The following is a 26278-nucleotide window of genomic DNA, read 5'->3' on the forward strand; positions in this document are numbered from 1 at the left end:
GCTGCTTCAGCTTGCCTCTTTGCACCATTAGAGGGAAGTGTCAACGGGACAAAATGCAGCTCTTCCCCACCAACCAACCAGACACAGAAAACGTAACTCCTGAGCATCTTTAACAATCCTCCCCTGTGGCTTCTCTCCCCTGACTCAAAATAAACATTGTACTTTTCAGATGGCTAAAGGATAGTCAGTGAGGAAAAAAGAGATAAAAGTGAGAAAAAAAACTAGACAGTATTTTCCCTGGATTTCCTGCATTCCCATTTTGTATTCCACCCAATCCTTGGGAATGCTCTCATTCAGCCTGATAACTGCTGCTGGACAGCTGTGTGTAATATATAATTTATTCTTTATCACATCTGTGTAAATCTCACTCCTTATTTCTTTATTTCCCTTTAATATCTGGATACTTATCCTGTAAACAAGAAAAAGAATATCCCTTGTTGTTAAATTTTACTATGCAATCTTCCACCATATTGATGTACTTACACGTAAGACATTGAAAATAAAACAACTATTTAAAACATTATTACAAATTTCATTAAATTTATATTAGCACTTAATGTGGTTTGCTTCATTATATTCAATACAAGAATACTTGTATGCTAGCATTGGTGTTAACAAAATTCATATTAACACGTAACTCAAGTGAAATCTATATCAACAAAAAGACAGAAAGAAGACTTCACTCACCAAGCCATCCTGATCCAGAATTGGGTATACACATATCTGTCTCAGCGCTGGGCAACACAAATCCAACCACAAAAACTTCCACTCCATCAGCCATTAGAGCCATTCCCAAAACAAAAAACAGGGCCCATTGGAATCGACCATGGCCACATTCTTGTATTATCAGTTCGTACTGCTGTGCTAATTCTTCTTCATCAGCTTTCCTTTCTGTTTCCAGTTCATGACGATCTTTATACTCATCACGCACAAGTTGCCCTAAGGCTACCATGCCATCTTTGCCCTGCCCCATGTTGGGGATTCCCTGATACTCCCCTTCATAAATTTCATCATCTTCATCGTGTCCTTCAGTTGCTTCACTTGATCCTTCATCATCATTAGCTTCCACACCATAATTTCCTCCTTGGACATAGTAATCATCATCATCTTCCTCATCCTGGAATCGACTGTAGGACCTCTGTGTGTAGCCATCCTGAGCTTTGTCAACAGCTTTATTCACTTTTTTCACAGCTTGCCTCTTTACCTCTTTGGCAATATCTTTTGCTCCTTTCACTAATGAAGTCCTGTCTTTGTATGATTCCTCCATCTTGTATCTGTTCTATTGCAGAGTCAACTGCTGAACACTATTCGGAAAATTTGTGTGTTGGACACCAGCAGGAAGAGGCCAAGAACCTGCAAAATATGAGAGAAAAAAAACAAAAGTTTATTTCTTGTTTGCTTCCCCACATTATGTAGTGTATCAACACTGGACACCGCAGTTGAGGACTTCAGCTATAATACTGCATGTTACAAGGAAAATATTCTATAGTAAAATCTAATATCTACAAGTTTTCAGAATGAAAACTGAATTTTTCAGTAGATGCTGGATTTTGTTCTGAAAGAAAACAAGTCGTTCTACAAGCTATACTTCACAATGGATCTGTTTCCACTGTCCTTTCCCATTTGAACTGCTGTGTAGTAAAAGGCTACAAATATCTGCATTTATTCTCGAAGAATTTCCAGTTTCATTAATACTTCCATCCCCCAAAATGAATAAAACTACTAAGGAGATAATATTTCTGAGCTCTGTACCAGTTGACTGAATTTGGTCAATGCATTCACACAGAGCAGTGCTTAACAACGATTTTGGCGCAGCCTCATGCTACTATCAGTGCAAGGAGATGAGTGGGTTGAAATGCTAACTGTTCCACACTTCGGCAATTTCCAGTCCCAAAATCAGACAGAGAGTATCCCTCCCTTACTTGCCCATAGCAACAGGCACGATGGAGCAATTACGTATCCTCAGCTAATATATCCCAGAGTGTTAGTCCATGTATGAGCTCATGCTGATTGATCTGCGTAAAAGCACCAGAATGTTTCATCCTAGTTTCCCTTCCAGTCACCCTGCTATAGTGTTCCACCTCCTTCTCTGTGCCAGCATTCGTGTCCCTGCAGCTTCATACCAAGCACCATGCTCATTTAACTGAAGACATAACCATTTCCTTTTTTTTTTTTTTCTCTCTTTTCTTTTTCTTCTGGGCAATATTTAGATATATCAGCGAGGTAATTTGGCTCATCACATCCTGCAAACACTAGGGGTGTTTGCACAATCACTATGGTTAGTAAAAAGCAATGGTGATTGAGTGCAAGCAGAAGTAAGGAGGAAAAGCAGACTCTTTCTTTGGCAGTAGTCCATAGTTAGAATAGCTGAAATTGATTACAGAACTGCACCGTTACTCATGTCTCTGAAGGGGCAGGGAATGAAACTGGGAGCTGTATCAGGATTACAGAAACCCCACCTATGGGAGAAAACAGGCTTCTCAGTCACTGCTTCCAAGTAAACACTGCCTGCTTCCAGCTTGGGGGAAGAGGTTATTTTTAACCACGATCATTTTAATGATCCGTTTTTCCAACTTCACAAAAAGCTGAAGTTGCAATACTGAAAACACAGTGGGATGTAAAACAGGAGTAAGAATAAATGACTGCAAATTTCTGAAGGAAATCCTACTCCTAAGGTGTTGTCAATCTGTCCTCTGAGGTCCGCAGGAGCTCAGAAGCTGACATTTATTCATTCTATTGCAAATGCCTTCCAGAAGTATATTCCAGGCATCGGTTTTCAGACTAGTACTGCTTTGAGGGATAGAAAGACAGATAAAAAAGATAGAAAGATTTTAGACATAAGGAAAAACTTTTTAGACATAAGGAAGAACTTTTTCTCTCAGAGTGGTCAGGCACTGGAATGGCTGCCCAGGGAGTGGTAATGTCAGGATGGTTGGACTCGATGATCTTGTAGATCCTTTCCAACCCTGTGATTCTATGATTCTGTGAAAGAATTACAGACTTCACCATATTAACTAAGGACACGATGCACTTTTGATAAAAGAAAACCAAACTGAAAATCGCAAAATATGCAGAGAAAAGAAGCCAAAAGACATTTCACTAGATCTGCTTGTTTTATAGTTTTTATAATGATTATAGATATTCACCTATTATTTGTTTTTGGTCCCTTCCTCTAAATTAACTTCAACCACTCTGAATGTTTCTCAAAGAAATCAGATGTGATGTCATTATTCAGCTCTTCAATGCAAACTGAAACATTTTCTGGAAAAGAAATGCAGCCTTAGCAAAAAAAATACCATGTAATATTTATGACTGAAAACTGTAGCCTGCTTCTAGGTACATGATGATTCCTCTAAGTAGGTCATCTTGCTGAATCTTTTATGCTAAGGCAGCTTCTCTAATTGCAGCTTTTCAGTTTTCAAGGTGCTCCTCCAAAGTTACTGTCTGTACTGAATTAGGTATCTCATCCTATGTGTGGACTGCAGTATCTACTAGCTGTTACTGAACTATACAAAAACGTTCACCAAACCTACTGCAGCCTTCCACAGATGCTACCAAGACCTTCACAAGTTCCTCATTACTATTTTTCTGAGCGTGAACGATGACAACATGTTCCCGGATCGTTTTGATCATTTTAGATTATTTCCAGGCATGCATGTACAGTGCATTTAAACTAAAGTCTCAAATGCCATGATTCTTGATATTTTCCTTTCAGAAATTACAGCCTTCTTTTAAAGATTTTCAGTTCATATTGATTTTGTCAAACTCAATTTTACTGTATAGTTTTTCTATGGAGAGAAGACAGCAGGTGTTTAAGAATATTGAATGAAAGTGCAAATGTCAACAGTGGCAAAGCAGTGATTGCACTTCTATGGTTCACCTACCTCATGAGTTCAGTGAGCTACACTCTAAAAATAAATCTTTAGAAGCAACTGAGCTTATAGTGCAGTTTATAATAGACCAAGTATGTCAATATGGAATTATATCTGTTCAAATTAATTAACAACATAACTCTGCCAGCAAAAAAATCTGCACACAGACTAAAACAAACTTTTGTCTAGGCAGACCAGAAAGATGTACTGCACGTGAAAACATAAATGTCTCTTTTATCTTGCCTGGGTTTTCTAGCAGCATACTTTATTGGACCACTATTCTTTCCAACAACTTTTCCTTCTCAGTGAACCAAAATCCCTGCCTTACAGGTGAGAAGTACAAAGAGCAATTATTTATAGCCCATGCATGATAGATACCCACCCTTTTAATTATGACAAACTGATTGACTGCAAGTAAGCAACTGAAGACTCTGAAAGAATGAGGATTAGCAGCTACCCGAGTAGCATAAAACAGCTAAAGCAGCTGGAAGTCCAGTCACTCCTGTTAGTGTTACCCAACAAACCCGTTTGCTTCAACTAAACTAAACAACAGATTCCTGGTCAGTTCCTTGGAATAAAAATAAAAATATAAAAATATAAAAAATAATTTATTATTCTTATTTCCCTAGGAATATAGTGTCTTCACTTGAAATAAAGACGTTGTTTCAAGAAATATTAACAAATATATTTTTCAAAATGTTCAACAATTCAAAGATTGAAAACTAACGTATTATCTGTTTGCTCTAATGTTTATTCTTTTTCATTCTATTATATTACTATATTTATTTCATTCGGCCATGTTTATGTAGTATAGCTGACGGTATGTATTTTACTACGCTTTGAATAAAAGCAGGACATTACAAAATAAATCACTGATGTCCCAGGAAGCTGTAAATCTGGGAGACATCAGAAATCCTATCTCCCACCAACACTTGCATTTTCGCTAAATGTAGGCTATAGGAAGGCTCTGGGTTATGTAAGAGGCATATGGTATTAACTATATGCCCATATTCCCGCAATAAATTACCAGAATAGAACTGGAAGCCATACTCAAATGGAGCTATAGCATTTAGAATAGACTTAGGGACCTCGTACAGCATCTGTCCCATGTTTCTTTTGAATTCATGAATATTCTTCAAATAGAAATAAAATATTAGAAACACTTCATTTTTTAATCAATGCCTCTTCATTTTTAGCCAACATTTTGATTGGAGTTTGATTTCTCCTTTTTCCAGCCTTCATTTCATTGTTATTGAGCTTTGCATGAATACAAGCATTTTGAGTTTATCTGTTGTCATGAGTTAGTCTTCATTTGAAGATCAATCTTCTGTTAGATCATAATCACATCCAATTATACCTCTCTGACGTGTCAAATGGTTTTATATCCAGATGAAAAATAAGCACCTGAACACACAAGCAGATGATGTTTTCTCTCATGTGTTCTCAGCTCTGAAAACATATATAAGAAAATAAATAACAGTATTACTCATTGCTGCGTAGTAGCAAAGGATTCAAATTTTACTGAAGCTTGCCAACAATTCTCATGATACAGTTCAAATCTGACACTGGATGCAATCTTATAAGCCACTGCAGATCTGCGCCATACGTACCTCCCATCATTGAATTTATGGGGATATCTGTGCAAAATTGTCTCAGAAGAGATGTTCTTTTATTAGCAGTACTTGATTCACTATGCCTGAATAAAGAATTAGAAACTTAAATTTCAACACTTATATAAGTGCTGGCACAAAAGCTGGTAAGTATAGGATTCTTTCCAGTTGATATTAGTTGATTATAAGAGGGGCATTTATAGCACAAGCAGATGCTGTTGGCGTCTTCCAGCATTCATGAGATACACATCCATACTGTGACTCCTATAGTGTTGGGCTGCAGCTGCCAAAGCAGTATAAGCCATGGCATGGCTGCAGTGCCACAAACAGAGAGGGAACAGCAGAAAGCAGGTATAGATGTTATTTTTGCTCAGTACTGCTATTTAAAACAAACAAACGAATAAAATAAAAACAAGACAAAAACAAGTAAAATAAAATGCTAGCACTTTCTTGCATCCACTATGGTCATATTTCCTGCTCAATTGAAAGAGGACAACATACTGCTCTGATCATAAAGACCCATCAGCTCCCTACAACAGCTCTGAGCAGAAAGAAGAAAGGAAATTGCACTTACAATGGAACCATCAGATTAAAAAGTCTAAGGGAAGTTATTGAGAAAAATGCATTTTAAAAGCATTGAGACTGATAGGAAATTCTGAAAAGAAGTCAAGAAATCCTACCCAAAAAGAAAAATATGAAATAATTCATTGTAGAAAGCCGTCAGGGAATAAAATCTGCAAATACAGCAGAATCTGCCCCAGTGCCTCAAGTTCTGGATTTACACTGCACCACTCTGTATTGCACAGGTGCTACAAAACAACAAACATACAAATACTGGCCTGGCAGATGTCACAGAACAGCACTGCAGCCCAGGGAATATACGGCAAGATTAAAGAGCATCTTGAAGGGCAAACTGTATTACACACTGGAGTTAAGCGCCTTTCCTCCCTTCCTGGAATCAGACAAGAAAGAGTTCTTTATGTTTCAGGAGAAAATGAAGGGTCATAGTCCTGGTTCTCGCTGCAAAAATCTCTTTGTAACCTTGTGACCTTCTACAGGAGTGCATCATCCCTGAGAGTGCTGAATTTGAGGTACCAGACTGCCCTCCTGAGCTGATGCTGCCAGCCTCTCCATTCCACTGTTCATTTTGTACTCCTCACAGGCCGTCAGCTGTTGCTGCCATGAAGTGTGGGTAAGAGGGTAAGTACTGCTTCCTTGGCATAATGTTAGGAAATATTTCGACACCATGGGTTTTTAACCCACTGCCTTCAGGCATTTTGCCACTCTCTCAAAGCATATATTCTTTCATCACTAATACCTGTTACTTACTATTGTTTGAATTAGAACATAAGAAGACAGAAAATAAAATCCTTTCTATAGTTTCACAGTTCTCATATATTAAATATTTCATTTTGACACATTTTTAGCAATGGCAGCTATTGAGCTTACTGCTTCGTATTTACTTTTTTCCACAAGCTAAACTTCAGACTGATGCTAGCTCTGAGAGGGCTTGCCAGCTCCTCCTCCAGTGAAATGTGCTTGTATTATTTCTCTTGGGGAAAAAAAAAAATAGTGACAAACTAGATATAGATCTCTCTGTGATTGGGAGCCCATTTACTAATTACTATTCATCCAGCACCTTTGCCAAAAAGTCTTTCAAAAACAGAGAAATAATAAAACCAAGAGTGACATATTAAGCTTCTCTGGTTCAGCTGTGGGAATCTGAGGGAGAAAGTAAGCATTCATCAGCTTGACCTAGATAATGAGAGGGAAGGAGAGGAAGATTCCCAGGTGTACTGTAAAGTGAAATGAGTCTGACTACAGAAGATGAAATACAACCAAATCTACCAAAAACAAAACAAAACAAAAAACAAACAAACAAAAAATCCATCATGCATATATATGCATAGGTTTGTATATCTCTATTATTAGATACCCAGAATTATATATATAACGTGTATATTTAAATGCTTATATCTATAATGAAACACTTCACTGCAGACAAACTGTTAGTAAGAAAAACTTTGAATGCAAAGTTCAGTCAAAAAAAGAAACGTCAGCTTTTTGGCAACAGGAACTGGTTTGTTTGCAGTTTATCTTACTAGTGCTAGATAGTAAAGAAGGAAATGCTGCTGGTAGAGGAAACAGTGCACTCGGACAGAAATATTAAAATAGAGAGTTACTGCTCTATTATGAGATATTGCTGTATCTCATTAGGCTGCTTACACAAAAATAAGAATTTGAGATGGGGAATGCATTCCCTGAATTAAATAAATACTTGCATGAGTTATGTTGAAGTCTAGTCTGAGGGTCTAGGTGGATACTAGGCTGAACAGCAGCCTGCAGAGTGCTGTTTTCCCCCTGGCAGATGCGCTGCATTCTGGGTTGCACCAACAAGCGTGCTGCTGGCTAGCCAAAGGGAATATATTCCCTCTGCTCGTGTGCCACTTATGGACTACCACATCCCGTTTTATCCCCTTAATGCCACCAAATTTAAAACAGCCAATGAGAAACTGGAGAGAGAAAGGACCAGTAAAATGTTTAGAGTCCTAACGGAGGAAGCCTGCAAGGAGAGATGGAGGTAGCTAGGCTTGCTAGGCCTCCAGAGGAGAAGTCTTAGGGAGGAAACAAATCACTGGATCCCATCATCTGAAGAGGACTTATGAAGATGATGGTGTTATGCTGTTCTCAAGTATGCAGAGCAAAGAGGAAAGAACGAACACCACAGGTTTCAGCAAGGGAATCTCCATCTTTTCTAAGGAAGATGCTCTTCATGATGAGGTGGTGAATCACTGAAAAGGCTGCTCAGAGGCATCAACCTTGGAGCTAGTCAGTGCTCAACCAGATAAAATCCTAAGCAAGCTGATCTGAGTATTGAGATAATTGCAGATTTTAGACTAGATGATCTACAGAAGTTCTATCCAACATAAACTATTCTGTTATTCTAAGATGTTCCAACACAAAATATTGTATTATTGTAACACGTTAAAAAATCAATTATCTGTCATTAAATGAGCTAATTGTTATAAAAGAAAATCAAATGGCAAGCACTGAATATGACAGTATGAAAACATCTTTCACAGAATAACTGAGTCTTCTAAATCCAGCCTAGAAAGTGAACAATACCTCAGAGGACTCTGGAGGACAAGTAGCATATTCACACCAGAGGTAACAAAACCTAAATGGTTAGCTTAAACTGCTTAAACAAGCACTATCCATATAACAAAAGGAAAACAATCTCCCATTTGCATATAAATTTGGTCTTGGAGAAACATTTGGCAAAGATATCAGATCTTAATAGCAATTAAATATGTATCAGGTATTTGTCATTTCACATTAACAGATATCTGTGCAAATTGCATTTTCAGTGTTTTCAAAATAGATATTTAAATAGCTTATTTTTTCCTGCATATTTAACAAAGAATTTCAAAGCTTTGTACAATCTGACTTTAATATTCATTTTGAAGTAATTAAAAGTTGACGATCTGTCTTCAAAGATACTGGTGTCACCACTTTCATATTATTTTTTATTTGAATTCTAACATGCTGATGGGAGAATTACAGACTTTACACTTACCTCGTTTGCTAAGATCCTTGTTAATTGCTAAAAGGACAAATATGCATCACTTAGAAGAGGAAGGAACTTAAGAAACAGATCACCGTATTTTTAAACTGGACTGCACACTTAAGTTTTCAGACATTTTGTGCAAGCACAACCAAGACTGCTTAAGACATATTGCAAATAATTTGGTTTCACATCACCCTAGCTTGTCTGTTTCTATTACAGGATATTTTGTGAATTCCTTGACTGAAAACCCGTACTGTATAACATAATGTAATCTTTTATATTTCTTCTTGTTTGTTTCAGGATTTTCCTCGGCTTGTTTTCCACACTTTGTATGGATACTCTGTCAGATGCAGATTATTACTGGAACATATATTCAAATGTCAGAAAAGAAACTAAGTGACAGACTAAGTGGAAGTGGCTAGCAATGCAATTCCCAAAGCAAAAGATGCAATGAAAGACAGCAAATAATGAGAAATGGATGTGATTAGTTTGTTTCATAATGTAAAGCAAAATATGAAACCATCAGTCATTTTAAAATTTAATTCTGAGGTCTGTGTACTATCTGCAATACTCATGCTCTCAGGAAATCTCTGCGTAATGTATTTAACTGTTGTGGTAGGAGAACATTTATAGATTACTGTAAATGACACATATTCTGTGCATAAACTAGCGAGAGGGTTGTGGTCAACAGATCTATGTCCAGTTGGAGGCTGGTGACAAATGGTTTCTCTCAGGGGTCTGGAGACCAGTGCTGATCACAACAAGCTGTGTGGAGCAGCTGACACAACAGAAGGGAGGGATGCCATCCAGAGGGACCAGGTCAGTCTTGAAAAGTGATCACACAGGAACCTAATGAGGTTTAACAAGGTCAAGTGCAAAGTGTTGCACTTGGGCCAAGATATGAGTACAGACTGGGAGAAGGATTCATTGAACGATTCATTGCCCTGCTGAGAAGGACTTGGGGATCCTGGTGAGTGAAAAGCTAAACATCAGCCAGCAGGGCAAGGGAGGTGACCCTCTGTCCTTGTGAGGCCTCGTCTGGAGAACCACACCTAAGCCTGAGGCCCTCAGTACAAGAAGGCTGTGGAGCTGTTGGAGCAGGTCCAAAGGAAGGCCACTTAGATGATCAGAGGACTGAAGCACCTCTCCTCTCAGGAAAAGCTGCAGAAGCTGGGCTTGTTTAGCTTGGAGAAGAGATGTCTCCAGGGAGATCTCACTGTGGCCTTCCAGTAGTTAAAAGGAGCTTATAAACATTAGTGCAACTGACTTTGTACATGGTCTAATAGTGATAGTACAGAAGGGAGAATGACTTAAAGCTAGACTGAGGTTAGACATTAGGAGGACACTCCATCCTCAGAGGGTGGTGAGGTGCTGGCACAGGCTGTCCAGAGAAGCTGTGGATGCTCCAGCTTTTGAGGTATTCAAGGCCAGGTTGGATAGGGCCAAAGAGTTTCCAAAAACTCATTAAAATTCAGGAATTGTCTCACTAGTCTCATTATCAGAAAACTCTTGTGATGAAAACAACATATTTTCAAAAGTTACCTTTTGTTTATGAGCTAAAGAAAATCAGTGAATTCTATGTTAAAATTCTGTGATGACAGCAACTTAACCCTCTGCTTCAGATGCATCTCAGATACTAAAGATTATGGAACGTGATATTCAAATGGAGCCTTAGTTCTGCTGTACTAAAAAAGGTGACTTCTTACACTCATAAAGTCTTACCTCTCCCTGGAGGAAAAATTAACAGTTTCAGGTGGAAAATTTTTACAATTAAGTCTGGCTCATTGGCTTCCAGTTCTTAACCTTTAGATAGGGAATCAAGCCACCTAGCCCTGCCAATTAAAAGTGCTGCTACTAAAAATCCTGCTGAACTTTTTTAAGGCTGTACTGACTTATAATTATACAAAATGTTTACACTGCTTCAATCCACTACAGAAAACAAAGACTTCCTAAAGATTCCATCAAGCTCAGTTTTTTTCCACATTCAAAATCCATCATTTGTTAAGAACATGCTTAATTGGGTCTCTTTATCTTGTTAAACTGAATTATACTCTTATTGCAACTTGCATAGTGCACATGTGCCATAGCGCATCCAATTTTTCAGCAACTGCAAGGAAACTTAAGCCCTAAAGTAAACAGTAAATCCAAGTGACTGCAGGTTCATGGCTTCCATTAACTCACAAATTTAATATTTTAGAGGCTTACGTTTCATATCCCTACCTGGTTCACTGAACTTCATGAGGCTTTATTTTGTAGGCTTAATAAGCTGAGTGGGAAGGGAGCACAGAAAGAGTAAGATAAAGGACTGAGGAATAGACTCTATACTGAAAAGGCAGCAGTTTACTGGTTCTGCAATCTAGATCTCTGTTAAAACAGAATTTATCTTCATCATGCAATCTGAACACCTCAGTGTGGCTTTCTTCCCTTGGGTAGAATATATAGCAGTGGATACCACAACTGAACAAACACAGAGCTCTGCATTTAAAGCATAGACTAGGCAGAAAATGAAGACACAAAAGCTGGTGATTTTTTTTTTATTTATTTTTTTTTTTTCAATTTTGGTAAGCTTCCTTCAGCTTATTTTGAAAGCAGCCAGCATGTTAACCTGAAAAATGTTCTGTTCCCTGTGTTTAACTCCACATAGCAACAAGGTGTGGTGTGCTGAAGCATCTCAGAAAGAAATTTTGCCATTTTGAACCATTTTTAATTTCATTTTAAAACACTATGACAGCCACTTTTCTCTGTGTGTACTTCATGAGCACCATAGATCTTAATGACCCTGATGAGCCTCAGCTGTGGTCCCAGGATTCTCTTTACTTTCACAGACGGGCACTCCAGCTTGCCTGTGCTAAACTCAGGGTACCTTACTTCGGTCCCTTGCTGTTCCTGAATCTCATCCTGGCTTTCCATGACTGAAGTTGGGCATAACACCACACCACCTTGCTCAGCATTCACCAGTCTGTATATGGGAGACTTGTTCTCACAACCTCCCCTCCCCCTGCCTGGGGAACATGCCCCACCAGTGACACTGCTGCCCAACCTAAACTATGGTCCCCGCATCCTCGCCTTCTCCTCCCCCTTGGAGCCTCCTCATGGCTGCTGCTGCTCTCTCATGAATCCCACAGCCCCAAAGCCTGAGGAGCTTCAGGATCACCAGCCTGATAATGTCTCAGTGAGCAGCTGGGAAGAAGCTCAGCAGGGTAAATAGCCTGCTCAGACATTTAGGATCCCCACAGATGCAGCATATCATGACTTGCAGGCTATCCTTTGGACAGTGAAAGCTAAGAACAAGTATGAATACTGCCTGCAGGCTGAAATGGTCTGCAAGTGGCTCCACATCTGCATAGGAAAATCTGAAAAAACTCCAGAAGACCGAAGCACACTTTATACGTACAAATCCATTTGTCCAAGTACAGGAAGTTTGTGTGACCACAGCTACCATTTAGAAAATCTCCAGTAACAGCCAGAGAAAGACACATGTTGGAAAACGTTGCATTATTTTTCATTAGTAAACACTGATTGTATTTCATACCAGAATGGCTAACAGAAAGCTCACTCTTGACATTAGTAGCAATCTGGTCTATAAGCAGACACTGTCTTACAGCCTGGCTTTAACTAATACTGCCCTTGAATAAAACCAGTTGAGGCCCGAGTAGCTCAAATACATTCAAATGATTCAATGATTCAAATACAAAAGCCTGTGTGATGGTACCACTCTCACATACACTTTTTGTGTAACTAAAGGCAGTGCTAGAATCAATAAATCGGGGAAGTGGTGCCACATCAAGTACATCCCCTGAATGCCACAGATAAGGTGGACCATCTGCCTTATCAACACCTCAATTACGCACACCCTCAAAGCACACTGAAGCACCACTAGTCAGAGTTGGCTGGGGTGTTCAGTGTCATCTAATTTAGCACTTGGGCAGTAGGGTATGTAAAATATTCCACGTTACTAATGGGCATTTATATGTATTTCCATCTATCATCTCTTTGGGCTTGGTCTATTATTATCACTTTCCTTGTTCAAATGAGAGTTTAAGATTCCCCTCAGCCACCCTGAAGAGGACACCTGGATGACTCATATCAGATAATATCTTTTATTCATGGACAGAAAATGATCTGTACACTATCAGTGCCAGCTCACTAATAACAGAAATTGGATTCCAGCTCCCAGCAGCCCTCTTGCCTATTCCATGGCTGCACAAGTCTGAAGAGCATACAAGAAGAAACAACTCACTTGTATCTGTACAGAGATGTAACTTCAAAGGAGGTAAAACAAGCAAACTAAGTCCTAGTGAAAGACAGCAACCAAGCTCTAAAACTCATTTTCCTTTTTTTTTGGAAAACAACAACAAGCACAACAAAACATACATGCCAAAAACAAAACAAAACAACACAGCAACCAAAATAACCCCCAACATTCTGATGTCATAAATATTTAAATTTAATATGTAAAGCAATTAAAATATAAATTCTTGCTTCATAACCCAGATCTTGATTTTAGCCTGCAATTAGCTTTTAAAAACCACCATCAGCTTTTAAAAACCACCATATAATGTTAGCCTCGGGATATATATCACATTGATTAAGTGCTCAGTTCCTTGCATGAATGTATCAGCTCGCATTGAAAAAAAAAAAGCCTAGTAATGCAGATTGTAGAGCTGGGTCTGTTCATTGCTTGCAGTCTGAGAGCAAGGGGAATTCCTGCAAAAGAAAGGCAGCTTTTAATTCAATCCAAAATTTCACAGGAATTTCAATCAGCATACTTTTTTCCTGACCTCCACATTTCAACAACAAAATTCACTGCCATAGTTTTTAACCCCTACTCTGTGTTGCTACTATTAAACCAACAGGAAGGAGTGCTTTTAAGTTGAACTTAACTGGATTTGTTAACAAATCTCTACATGTTTATTCAGCCCTTATGAAGTACAGCAGTTCCCTCTGCAACAAATCTATTCCAGTTACGTCATTCACATTCTTGTAAAGTTTTATTGAACTAAAAGGTCTTCATAATTAAAAAAAAAATGCACATTACTAAAGTACTAAAAATCAAGGCATCACAGAATTTTTTATTCCAACTCTATTAGAATATCAGATAAAATTGGGTTTATTTGTTGAACAAATGCAACAGGATAAAGAAAACTGCTGCATTTCTTCTTACAGAAGTCAGTTTTTCTAGTCATAAGAATTCAAGAAAGCAACGTATTGAACCTGTATGTCATTCCTGCTATTCTACACTGAAACATAGATTTTCATAATGGCTTCCTTTTATTTTATGTGCAAGAAGTACAACACAAAACAAATCCCTCAAGCTTGGAAAAACGTATCGTTTTAACCAATAATCAGAAATAAAATGAACCTAAAAGTAGATTGCGTATTTAATAAAAAGTCATCGACATTTGACTGAATAAGTTTAATCAGTAGTTCTGTTCCATTTCCTACCTGTCTCTCCAGGCAGGAAATTGTACTGTCAAAATTCATTTGCCACAAGATTTCCACATTATCACACAAGTGATCTTATTCTGCAAGAACCAATGCCCTTGAGTAAAATAATTCATATGAACAGTCCTATTGCAATAAATTTGATGATTTGTGTGTGTGTGTGTACGTGTATAAAGATTGGTAAGCACAGATTTACTCCTCTGTCATCATCTGGGATAGGACATAAGAGTACAAGCTAGAAGAGAGCATGCATATGAGTAACCCAGAGGGAAGGGCAATCGGCTCTCCACCTGATGTTTCTTAGGAATGAGATTTCTGTGTTTTGAATTGTTGCATGCTTCTGCACTGCATTGGTCATCTGGTGAAAATGAAACAATTTATCCAACTGCATTATTTTTAAGATAAATCATACAAGAAAATCTCAAGGAAGATACACTGCAGCACTTGTGCCCCTGTGAGTCAGAAAAACCAGAGCAGCCCAGCACACCAAAATCCTTACATGATTTCAAGAAAATGAAAGAATTACCTATGCCTTTGAAATGTGGACTTGTATATTTCAAATAAACTTTGTATCTTTTAAACAAAAACTACCATAATATAGCTTAAACTAGTAAAAAAGTTCTACAGTCCCCATGTTTTCTTATCCTTTATGATTCAATAAGATTTATTCAAATTATTATTTTAGGCTTATAGAACCATAGGATAGCTTGGGTTGGAAGGGATCTTAAAGATCACCTAGTTCTAACATCCCTGCCATGCACAAGGCAGCCATGCACGAGATCAGACTGCCCAGGGCCTCACACCAATCTGAATACCTCCAGGGATGGGGCATCCACAGCTACTCTGGGCAGCTGTGCCAGTGCCTCACTCCCTGTGAGTGAAAAATTTTGTCCTAACATCTAATCTAAATTTCCTCTCTTTTTGCTGTGATCATTTTTATGGCTCTCCTCTAGAATCTGATAAGTGCACGCATCCCCGGAGGTTGGCACTCATCGACATGTATTAGTTCTAGAATTACCACACTTATCCAAGTGAAGTAAACCTCTAAACCCACTAGAAGAGCTAAACATCTTTCTTGTGTTGGGGGGGTCCCAAGTGAGGCCTCAGGAGGGCAGAGCAGAGGGGAACAATTACCTCCCTCGCCCCCCTGGTTACCCCTCTTTTGATGCTGCTCAAGATAGGGTTGGGCTTCCCAGCTGCAGACACGCCGCTCAGTCATGTCCAGTCATTCATCAGAATACCAAATTCCTTCTCTGATGGGCTAATTTCAGAGAGTTCTTCTCTCCGTTTGTACTCCTATCTGGGACTGCCCCAACCCAAGTGCAATACCTTCCACTTAGCCTTGTCGAACTTCATTAGTTGGGCCCATTTTTAAAACCTGTCCATATCTGGATGATGTCCTTTCCTTCTTTTGTATCCATGGAACCATTCAGCTTGATGTTGTCAGCAGATATTTGCTGAGAGTTACCAGTCACACTCTCTAGGTCATTGATGATGATGCTGAAGAGTACTAGTCCATGACAGATCCCCTCTGCCTCCTCCTGGACACAATGCCACTGACAACAACCCTCTAGCTGCAACGATCCAATCAATTCCTTATCCATTGAGTAGTCTACCCTTCAAATCCACATCTTTCAAATTTAGAGAGATTTAGAGATACGAATGTGATGTGGGACCGTATCTGCCTCGCAGAAGTCGAGGTGGATGACATCAGTTGCTCTTTCTTTGTCTACTGATGGTGTCACTCCATCACAGAAAGCCATCAGACTGGTCAGGCATCTACCTCTGGAGAATCTGTTCGGGGAACTTTCCAGGCACAGACATGATGCTCACTGGCCTGTAGTTACCCAGATATTCTATTCTACATTTCTTAAAAATTGGGAATGTTATTTCCATTTTTCTACTCATCTGGGACTTCACTTGACAGTCATGATAAACTTGAAATAACTATTCTGACTGAAAGTGCAGTAAGTTTCAGTCAAATCTTCTTTGTGCGCTCCAAAGAATAGTTTCCAAGGGATAGAAATGTGGCCTTGAGGTCACTTCATGTCCAGCTCTGAGCTCGAAGTATAAACCACTGAATTTCCATAAATAAATACAAAATTAAGTGATTCAGCACTTCTATAATTTGGCTCCTTAGGAAGAGAAACACTAATCTTATTTCTCAGCAAAAACAATTTTTGATCAATATAATTATCTTGGTTTTGTTTCTCAGTCTGTACCAGTGCAATAGTTTCTAGCCATGTAAGGGACACTTTATGGAATGAAGTTTAATAGGGCAGAGTATTTTGCTGTGAGTAAGTAAATTCTCTCTCTGAGCATAAATTCTTCATTCCTAGGTCTAGATTTTGCAAGCAAATGTGAAAAGAGTACATAGTCTTAAGCAGAAATTATTCTTGAAAAGAGTCCATAGTCTTAACCAGAAATTATTCTCGATGGGGTAAAAGTGCTCACAGGAGAGGGACACCGAATTACATGATTTCCTAACTTCAATTTAAATACAGTCTTTATGCCACTAACCCTTCATAACACTAGAACCATAGAGTAAGGAAGGTATGAAGGGACTTAATGACTCCATACTCCTGCTGAAAGCCACGTTAACTTCAAAATTGGATCAGGTTTTCTGGCATGATGCCTTGGCAAATTCTGATGATAGAACGCAATTCCACAGCATCTGTATGAGCCTGCTCTGATGCATCACCACCCCCACAGTGAACAATTTCTTCCTTCTATCGCAGTGGAATTTCCATTCCTTCTCCTGAATTCATCTTCTTTATATCACTCATTAGATGATGGCAGACAGCACTTAGACCTCTCTGTCTGCTTGGCCCTCTCTTGCCAGCTAAGCAAAGTCACCATGTGTCCCAGCCACCTGCTTTACTGTTAAGTCTGTCAGTGTGTTTCTTCACTGGGTGGAACCTTCGATTCTGTACTGAAGACCATATGTGGACTAAGATCTAGGAGAACCTAGAACAGCTGACAAACATTTTCTTCCAATCACTACCAAAATAACACATGCACCTTAAGACACTAGGTGGGATGTTAAGTACACTTCCGGTTGCACCTTGAGCTACTCATATATCAGCAAATATAATGCATGAAATTATTCAGCTGATTTTTCTGAGCAACGTTTAGTTTAGAGAAAACCCATACAATGGACAGATTGAAAGATGCCTTACAACACCTTCTCAAATACTGGAAATAGTTTTGCCTACTCTGGATTGCTGAACAGGAATTCACCAAACTTATTTGTTACTATAAATAGGAAAATTAGCAAATACTTGTTCTTCCCAGAGATGCCTGATTTCCCAGGAAAATATGTTTTCTCTATGCAGAGCCCCATTCTCCTTATTACCTTTTGCAAGAGGTCATAGCAAGGAATCTTTGATGTTGCACTCTAAGAACACATGAAATGTAAATGTTTATTAAATACAGAAGGAAAAAAGAAAAGGAATTCAAAGTAATTTTCTGGCTTTTGGTAGTGCTCTGCCATGAAGCTGTAGATGAAAGAATCTGAAACTTTAAAACTCACAGAGAAGGAGTCCAAGTTTGACAAAAACACCGAGTGTAAAGCTTGCCATCAGTAGTACTAAGATGTGATGTATGATTTCTATAAAAATCCTCACTGTATCTCAGATAGTAAGATTATCGAAGTTTCAGATAGATTACATATATCATTTATAAGTTATTATTAAGTAGTAGAAAGTTTGTCATACTGTGTTGGAGAAGAAACATCACACAAGTAGCAATTTGGCAAGAGAGAGAAATATGAGAAATAGCCACTACTCAAAATTTTTGTGAATGTCAATCCCCGGTAGGGATTTGAGCAAGATCTCCTGAAATTTCAGATACTCAGAAGTCAAAGGTACAAATACCCTAATATTTTCTGGAATGATTCATAAGCCAAAGAAAGGCTTTGATACAATAGAAGAGAGCAGCCTGACATGGGTTACTCTTTATGTCTTCCTTACTCACTTCAGTTAGAAGAAATCACAGAGAAATTCTCAGTATTTTTTTGCTTTTTAAAGCATCACCACCAGCGCTGCCACCTCTCCCAGGAGGGATGGAGGAGGGAATTTAAAAAAAAAAAGTGCAAGAACATGTGCAGATAGCTAAAGAGTTTAGTAAAAAAGGGGAAAAGAAAGAGAGGAAAAAAATAAAGGATGATGCAGAATAGCACCAGTTTACCAGCAGCAAGCCAGTGCCCAGCCAGTCCCAAGCCAACAGCAGTCTTCTCAGCCAGTTCCCCCAGTAGTATGCTTGAGTATGATGCCATGTTATAGGAGACATCCCTTTAGGTCAGATGTTGCCCAAATACGCAATTTTCTCAATATACAATTATGGGGACCTCAACTTCTTTACAAATTTCAAAGTTGTACACTTACACAAGATGTACATGCTTTACATCACAGAGTGATCTGTCTTGATATTTTTCTATTTTTTTTCACAGTTAAGCATATGCACACATGTACAGATGCAAATGACATTCCTCCTTTAAATCATGTTTTCTTTAACTTGAAAATTATCTCAAGTATTACAAAACTCTTACTCTCTTCACTACCCATATCAAAGACTTTAATGAGGCTAAATAAGATCATGATGATAAATGGAACAAAAGGGCTGCCACCAGCTAGAACAACATTCTGTTTTTAAAACAGTTTACAACTGATTACATATATAACCCCCCTTTTTTCTGTCAATGTATCTGTGAAATCTGTCAAAACAGATATTTATTAAAAATGTGTAAACTATGAAATACATAGAAAAAGGCTCTTAATTTCTCTAAAAGTTATTTTTCTTTGGTAATAATCAACTTTAAAAGAATAAAAATACACATATAGAACGCATACAGTTTTGTCTTTAAAGCTGAACATGCTTTTACAGTCTTTATGAGGTTTTACGAGTTAAGTGTACCACAACAAAAAGGAAAAATAATGTTATATTTTTATATTTGTGGTGCTGAGAAACACATCCATCTGAGTTTTTCCATGTTAATTAACATGACAATATCTTCATGGCTAATTTCATATGAGGCCTGCTCCAAAAGTACTGCCTCCAACTTTATGATGTTGGTCATGACATCAGAGGAAGATGTTGGTGGTACAGCAGTAGAGGTTGAACCTTCCCACCAATACCCCATTACATGTGGTTGCCGTGTGAGAGATGGCAACAGGTGAATACTCCAACAAAATGGTGTCTCACGTGGAAGTGTGGAATGAAACAAAGATGTATAATTCATTGAATTGCTCCATGCAGAAAAAAAAATGGGAACCACTGACATTCAGTGATGCTTGCTGAACGTTTATGGAGACCAAAAACTGGATATGAACACAGTGGGGCAGTGAGTGGTGTGTTTCAGCAGCGGCAACAGCAATAGTGGGTCACCTCTGCTGGTGCACAGAGACTGCAGGTGAAAATGATGGTGACTGTGTTGAAAACCAGGGTGCTGTAGCTGAGAATTTGCTCTATCAAATATTGTTATTGTGCTCTTTGTATTGTAGTTTCCACAGAAACAAATAGAAGCATTACTTTCAGAGCGACCTACGTGGATTCTGTTTAAATGCAAGTTCAGGATATCTCCCAGTATACGGAGTATTAGGAAGACACACATTTGTTCACACATATGCTTCCTTATTTTCAAAGTAGTTACAACAGCATGTAAAACCAAAGAGAAAATAGTTATCATAAAAATAATCATTTTCTTCTATCAGAACTTTTTCCAACAAATTCACTCTGCTGACAGATTCTGAGCCAAACTCACAAGGAATGTGATTCCATTCTCATCATTCAAATTACAGGGGTGTGTATTGGGGCACAAGTTATTGATATATGTATGTATATAGAAGTGTAATAATTTCAGATGGTTTCTCTCCTCTCACAACTGAGACACTGCTACCTGCAGAGCACAGCTTTGTTAACAGATATTCAATCCCCTACGTATACTCAGTAGTCCAGTTATATGCTTAACTCCAGCTGCTTATAGAGTTTCAGCATTACATGTCTCAAAATACTTCCCGTGAAATAACATGTTTCAAAAATCATGTACAATAACATCTTTGTAAGAGAGGAAATACCGTCTTCCTGAAAAAACATAATGCCTGCATTATGACAAAATGGATGCCATTTTAACTCATGCTTCTACCATGTTCTCTGTAGGGATGAAAGATAAATGCCCGATGATGTATGCACAAGAGTTTAGCCAGCAGTAATTATTCTCTTCTGATGTGAAACCACATCAGGATCATATGACTGATTTTGCCAACTAGCTGTAGGGATGCAAGTCATAATAAGGGTGTTGAAGTATTGGAATGGCTGCAGAGCTCTGGAATCCCCATCCCTGGAGACAGTCAGACCTCAGATGGACATAGTTGTGAGAAACCTATTCTAACTATAAAAGTCAGCCCTGCTTTTGGAAGTTGGCTGGACTAAATGGCCTCACAGAGTCCTTTCAAATGGGAATTACTCTATCATTCACCTATATTCTGCAGAAACCATCTTGCAGATATCTGCATAGCAGAGACTCCCACAAGCCTTAATACACCTTTTCCTTGTCTATTTGTCTGCCTAGGGTAGAGGAGCAGAGGGGGGGAAGGGTGGAACGCAGCCTGCAAAAACTGTTCCTTGGGATTAGCACTGTTACTCCCACAGAAAGGGAAGGAAGTTTAGCCTCCAGCTTAATATGGAATGAAAATGATGGCACTTAGAGACCCAGCAACACTGTAAGATGCTGAGAGCAACGCCCACCTCTCATGCTTACCTGTACTTTTAAACCATGATGTGTCTCCCAGAATGCTTCCCTACACACAACCTGTATTACCATTAGTGGGAAAAAAAGCCTACAGGATGCTTTAATGCAGCTAGCAAGCGCACTCTCTGTGGCTGGGATTTTTAGTTGAAAACCTATACGTACTTACAAGATGCAGATTACCACCCTAGAACAAAACAACATAACTAGACCCCTAGGACCACGACTGCAAAAACAGTTTGCTGAGAAGGAGATAGCCAGCCTCGGAGATACTGCTTTATCTTAAATATATCTTGCTTCTGGCAAGCTAACATGAAGCTGCAGTAATACTATATTTTTCATGACTCTTGGATCAATACAAAGCTATATGCTGTGTGCTGGAATAGCTACATTACATGTGAGGTGCTTTTCAAGCTTTTGTTACTCTGCATTTTTAGTTCAGTTAGAAATACTTGGAAGGAATGCCCATCTAATCATGAAAGTCTGATATTTTGTTGGTGCGTGTCAAGTCTTTACCATCAGCAGGTGCTCAGAGGATATGCAGACAAAGGTAAGAATCCGGTCTTAGAAATTCGTATGTCTTAATCAATAAAACGTATTGCACCTTAAGCAGTTTGATTGTAATGCCTGCAGCATTTAAACATTTTTTAGCCTCTCCGGGTGGGGAAGCTGACCGAGAGTTCGAGCCACAGAGAAGGAAAGGATAGGCTTTGTTTTGCTTTACCTTATCTGATTTTTCTGGTAATGGCACAGCAGTTTCAATAATAATCATGCTAAAGAAATCTGCTTTTAATTGTATTGAATACACGCGTATTTATCTCTCAGCGACATAAAAAAGGGGGAGACCAAACCTGACTAGAGCATCACAGACTGGCAACATGCATATGTACAGAAGAATAGTTACTCTGCATGTTTAGAATGTCTCTGAAAGAATCACATGGTGATAATGCAAAATAAACACACAAAATCACACAGTGATACACAAATACCAATCAAAAGCCTGTCAGACACATCTCTGTGGCTATCAGCCAACGCTCTATGGAAAAAAGGGCCACCACGTTTTGTAACATGAGGATCAGAGAATATATCACATTTAACTCTAGATTGAAACAGTTTGCTTATTTAAAAGAAGAGCTGTAGTATCTATTTTCTTAGTGGTACACACTTTCAGTTTACTTTTCCATTTAGCCTCCTAAAAACACCTATAAGAAAACAAGGTCTAAATTCAGTCCTCTGTAGGATGCTGATCTGCTCTAAGCTGAAAATATTATGCACTACATAATAAAAGGGTGGTGGCAGCAGCTGTGGGTTCCCTATCATAGGTTTGCAAACACATTTAATGTAATTGATGAGCTTTTGTTTAAACAAGCATTGATATGCATCCTGTGACGCATACGGGTTGCAAGGATTCACAGCAACACACAGCCCAGGTAATCTGCTTGTAAGGCTAAACCAACTCTTATACAACTGAGATTGTGAAATATCTTCATTAATGCCATTTTTGTGCTTCAAATACTATGTAATGACACCGCGGGATTCATTTGAGCTCCCAGTGAAATCTACAGCGTGACTCACGTAGGTTTTAATGGCAGGATGAGGACAGGATGAGGACCGCTGTGGATAAACATTTGTCCTCCGTGCTTTGAAACACATCATTTAGAAATTCATTTTACACCAGCCATTACTGCAAGCAACTTATGTAAGCTTATATAATCAGGAACATACAATCACAATTATAGATTTCATGTTGTCACCTGCAGTAACACTGCGTTTTGCACGTATAACTGAACACTTCACGTCATCTTCCTTTGTTGTAAACATCCTTCTTGTAACGCCGCTAACAAGTAAGAAAAAGAGCACACAACTCTTGTTTTGCTGTTACTGACAAATTAACTGCATTTTTGAAATACATAATCAGAACGCGCTTGACTTGGCCAATTGCGCAAAAGCCCTGGTGCAAGGGGGATAACTCCTCCAAGCTTGCACACCATCTGGAAAAATCATGCTACAGATACAGAGTGAACTAATACATAATCAATAGTTTCCCGGAATTCAGATACATATTCATTATACCCCAAAGCGTGCAGACCCTCCCCTGTTGCGCGTGTGTAATGGGTCGTGGGTTGAAGAATTTTGTTGTCTTTTTCGTGAAGGCTTCTGACGTTCCTCACCATAACTCCTGACAGAGAAGGGGGGCATCCCCCAAACTAATTTCATCTCACTCTGTGGACATCTAATCACCTCCCTGCCAGATGTCTCAAACCTTATCAGCATGGCCTTCATCCCCCTCCCTATCCCAGACCCCGTGTCTGCTATACCCCTTTCTCTAAAGAGCTCTACATTCCTGCTTCTATCAACTACCCCTAACTATCCCCCTCTAACCTCCCTTATTCTCAGTTATTGCAAAACCTTTTTTTTGCCTTTTACTTTTCCTGATGGGGCCCCTTTTCCACCTTTCAATTCTCCCCCTTTTCTTCTACTTGGAATATATTATGACTGTATTTTAGAAAATTTATGTTTCTGTGGAATACAGAGGGAAGAGATGCTTGCATTACAGATACAGGTATTTAAGAAAGAAAGAAAAGAAAGATGCAAAATAATCCCTGAAATGATAAGATTTAACTCAACATATCATTCAGTAAAATTGCAGAAAATGACTAGCTGAGGGGGGAGGACCAGTGTCTCCAATTTACCATGGTGCTTCCTTCTCTATGAAAATGCTGAATACATGCTTAATGACCAGGAAGAATATGAACGTTACACAAAATTGCATAATAATAATTTGCATTCCTTCAAGGACATCCATCCATGAAAATAAAATCCATTCTAAAACTTCAATAATTCAGGAGGACATATGGCATATTAGAGCAGGAGGCTCTTTCATATACAAAACTCAGGAAAAACACTTCCAACAGAAGTATACCATTCCCAAAGATTCTAGCTGAAGAACTTTACTTGGCGGTTTGTTTATTTGTTTACATTTCTTTATATTTCTCTATTTCTTTTGTGTCAGTTAATTGTAAATTCATCAAGAAGTTCCTTCCAAAATCTCCTTACAGTTCAACTCACAATGCAATAATCTTTGACATAGTTTGTGCCACCTCAACAGATCAAATCAGCATCTCCCTCTCTCCTAAGGTAGAAGTTCTGTGAGCTCCCTGCACTGCAGTGCAATGCAGACCAAGTACCAGCAGTACTGACTGTCTGGGTAGGCTTCCCTTCTGTTGTACTAACCTCTGCAATCCCTCCCAGCCCCATCAGAGGTATACTTATCAGCCTCCCAGCTATTTCCGGGAAAGAGAGCAGGATATCATGAATCACTGAGAAGCTCTGGATGATCTCAGCATCTTTTGATGAGACGATCTTCTCATCTTTTCCTTCTCTCCTCACCCCCCCCATGCTGCACAGATGTGCTGTGGCCACCCCAGCCGGCATGACTCAGCTCCCACCCTCGCCCCCATCTCAATGCACCTATGGTCCTTCCATGTTTAACCAGGACTCATCAGTGACCACCATGCTCAGTTACGTCCGTGTCACCCAGCTCTAAGATCCCTGGAGTCCTGCCACTGCTCAGGACTTCCAGACCTGCTGTTGCGTCTGCCTTGCATCCCTCTGGCTCTTCTGCCCTGCAGTCCCTAAAGAACTCAGCATCCCATGGGTCTTTCTACCACTCTGCACCTGGACTTCAGTAAGGCTTTTGTCCAGGAAACTAACTCCATGCTTCCTTTTGCACGTACTGCCAGGACATCTCTCACTATCTGAATTCCCAAAGTGCTAGGAAAGCAGTAACTGTGTTTTGGAAAACTCCTTGCCTGCAGTTGTAAGGAAGGGAGTTCCTTGATCCCCCTTACGAGTGGTGAATGCTAAACTGTACTCCCAGCATAGTCAGTGTGAATCACGATCCTTGCAGGCAGTCCATAGTGAGAAAAGGAATACAGTTTTCCAAAGCTTTTACACTGTTTATTTTCTTTTGTTCTTTCTTCCTTTCTTCCTTTTGTCTTTTCTGTTCCATAGCCTGAAACGCTGCCTGCTCGCTTCCAAGCACATTTTAGAAAGTGTCAGTTCCCTAAGGAGCTGGAATCCCTATGTCTCTCCTGCCTGCCCGATTTTCCTCTCCATCCTTACCTCTATGACACTGGCAAGCTTGTTTTCCTCAAGCATCTGAAGTCTCTGCGAACCTATTCCCCCCAAGGTTTCTGCTCTTCTAGCGTGCAAAAGTTGTGCCAGCCTTAGTATGCCGGTCAGCTTCCGAGCCGAGATGAGATACCCTCACCACCTGGCATCTGTCTCACCACATCTGAGTGCGAACAGCCGCGCGGGCGCCGGATGCAACTGAAGTGAGCAGCAGCCGAGCGGAGACTCGGGAATCCCTGCACTCCCTTTAAGGCTCGACCTGCCCGAAGCTGAGCTCCCTCCTCCCCGCCAAACAAACCCCCTCCCAAGTTCTGTGCAAAAGTTGAGGTGTTCTCCTGCCGCAAGCATGCGAACAGGAGGAGGGGGGGAAGGAAGAGGAATAAAAAAAAAAAGAAAAAAAAAAAAAGGAAAAAAGAGGAAAAGTTGCCCGGCAGGAACAGCGGGCGCTGCCCGCAGCATCACTTACCGGAGGGCCCGGGCGGACTGCGAGCCGCTGCCGCTCCCTCCTTCCCCGCCGCCTTCTCCTGAAGCCGGCTGCGAGAAGGAGAGAGCGCAAAGCCTCCCGCTGGAGCCGCCAGGCGTGACGGGCCGGGAGGGGCGGGCCGGAGACGCGGCGTGGGCTTCGCCTTGCGGTGCAGCCGCTGCGGCAGTGCCGGGGAGAGGGGGAGCGGCGCGGGGGCGGCCGCCGCCACCCGGGATGGAGGACGTGGGAGAGCGGCAAGGGCGATCCCCGCTGCAGGGTCGGGTGCGAAGGGAGGCAGGGAAACCCCCGCCAGGGAGGCGGGAGCGAGCCCCCTTTTGCGGTAAAAGGGGAAAATAGAGGTAGTACGCTCACGAACGCACTCGGTTTCAAAGGCAGGCTTTCACGAGAGGCAGCAGCAGGGTGAATGTGTGGAGCGGCTAG

The 26278-nt window shown here is 39.9% G+C and overlaps 1 protein-coding gene across 2 annotated transcripts in view; it reads right to left on the reverse strand.

Annotated features, from left to right (window-relative positions):
* The window catches only part of SV2C (synaptic vesicle glycoprotein 2C), a 93261-nt gene extending 67262 nt beyond the window's left edge, over window positions 1-25999 (reverse strand). Inside the window, exons 1-2 of one of the 2 annotated variants that reach the window (XM_085213553.1) lie at window positions 25841-25998; window positions 688-1353 (exon numbers count right to left, since the gene is read on the reverse strand). In XM_085213553.1, coding sequence (XP_085069679.1) covers window positions 688-1267 — 580 coding nt within the window. In that variant the 5' untranslated portion in view covers window positions 1268-1353; window positions 25841-25998. Of the gene's footprint in view, window positions 1-687; window positions 1354-25840 lie in introns of both variants that reach the window. The other variant, XM_085213554.1, reaches the window with a different exon arrangement.
* Between the last annotated feature and the right edge of the window lie 279 nt (window positions 26000-26278).

Source organism: Meleagris gallopavo, chromosome Z (genome assembly GCF_905368555.1).
Source record: "Meleagris gallopavo chromosome Z, MGAL_WU_HG_1.1, whole genome shotgun sequence".
In the NCBI taxonomy this organism is placed as follows: Eukaryota; Metazoa; Chordata; class Aves; order Galliformes; family Phasianidae; genus Meleagris; species Meleagris gallopavo.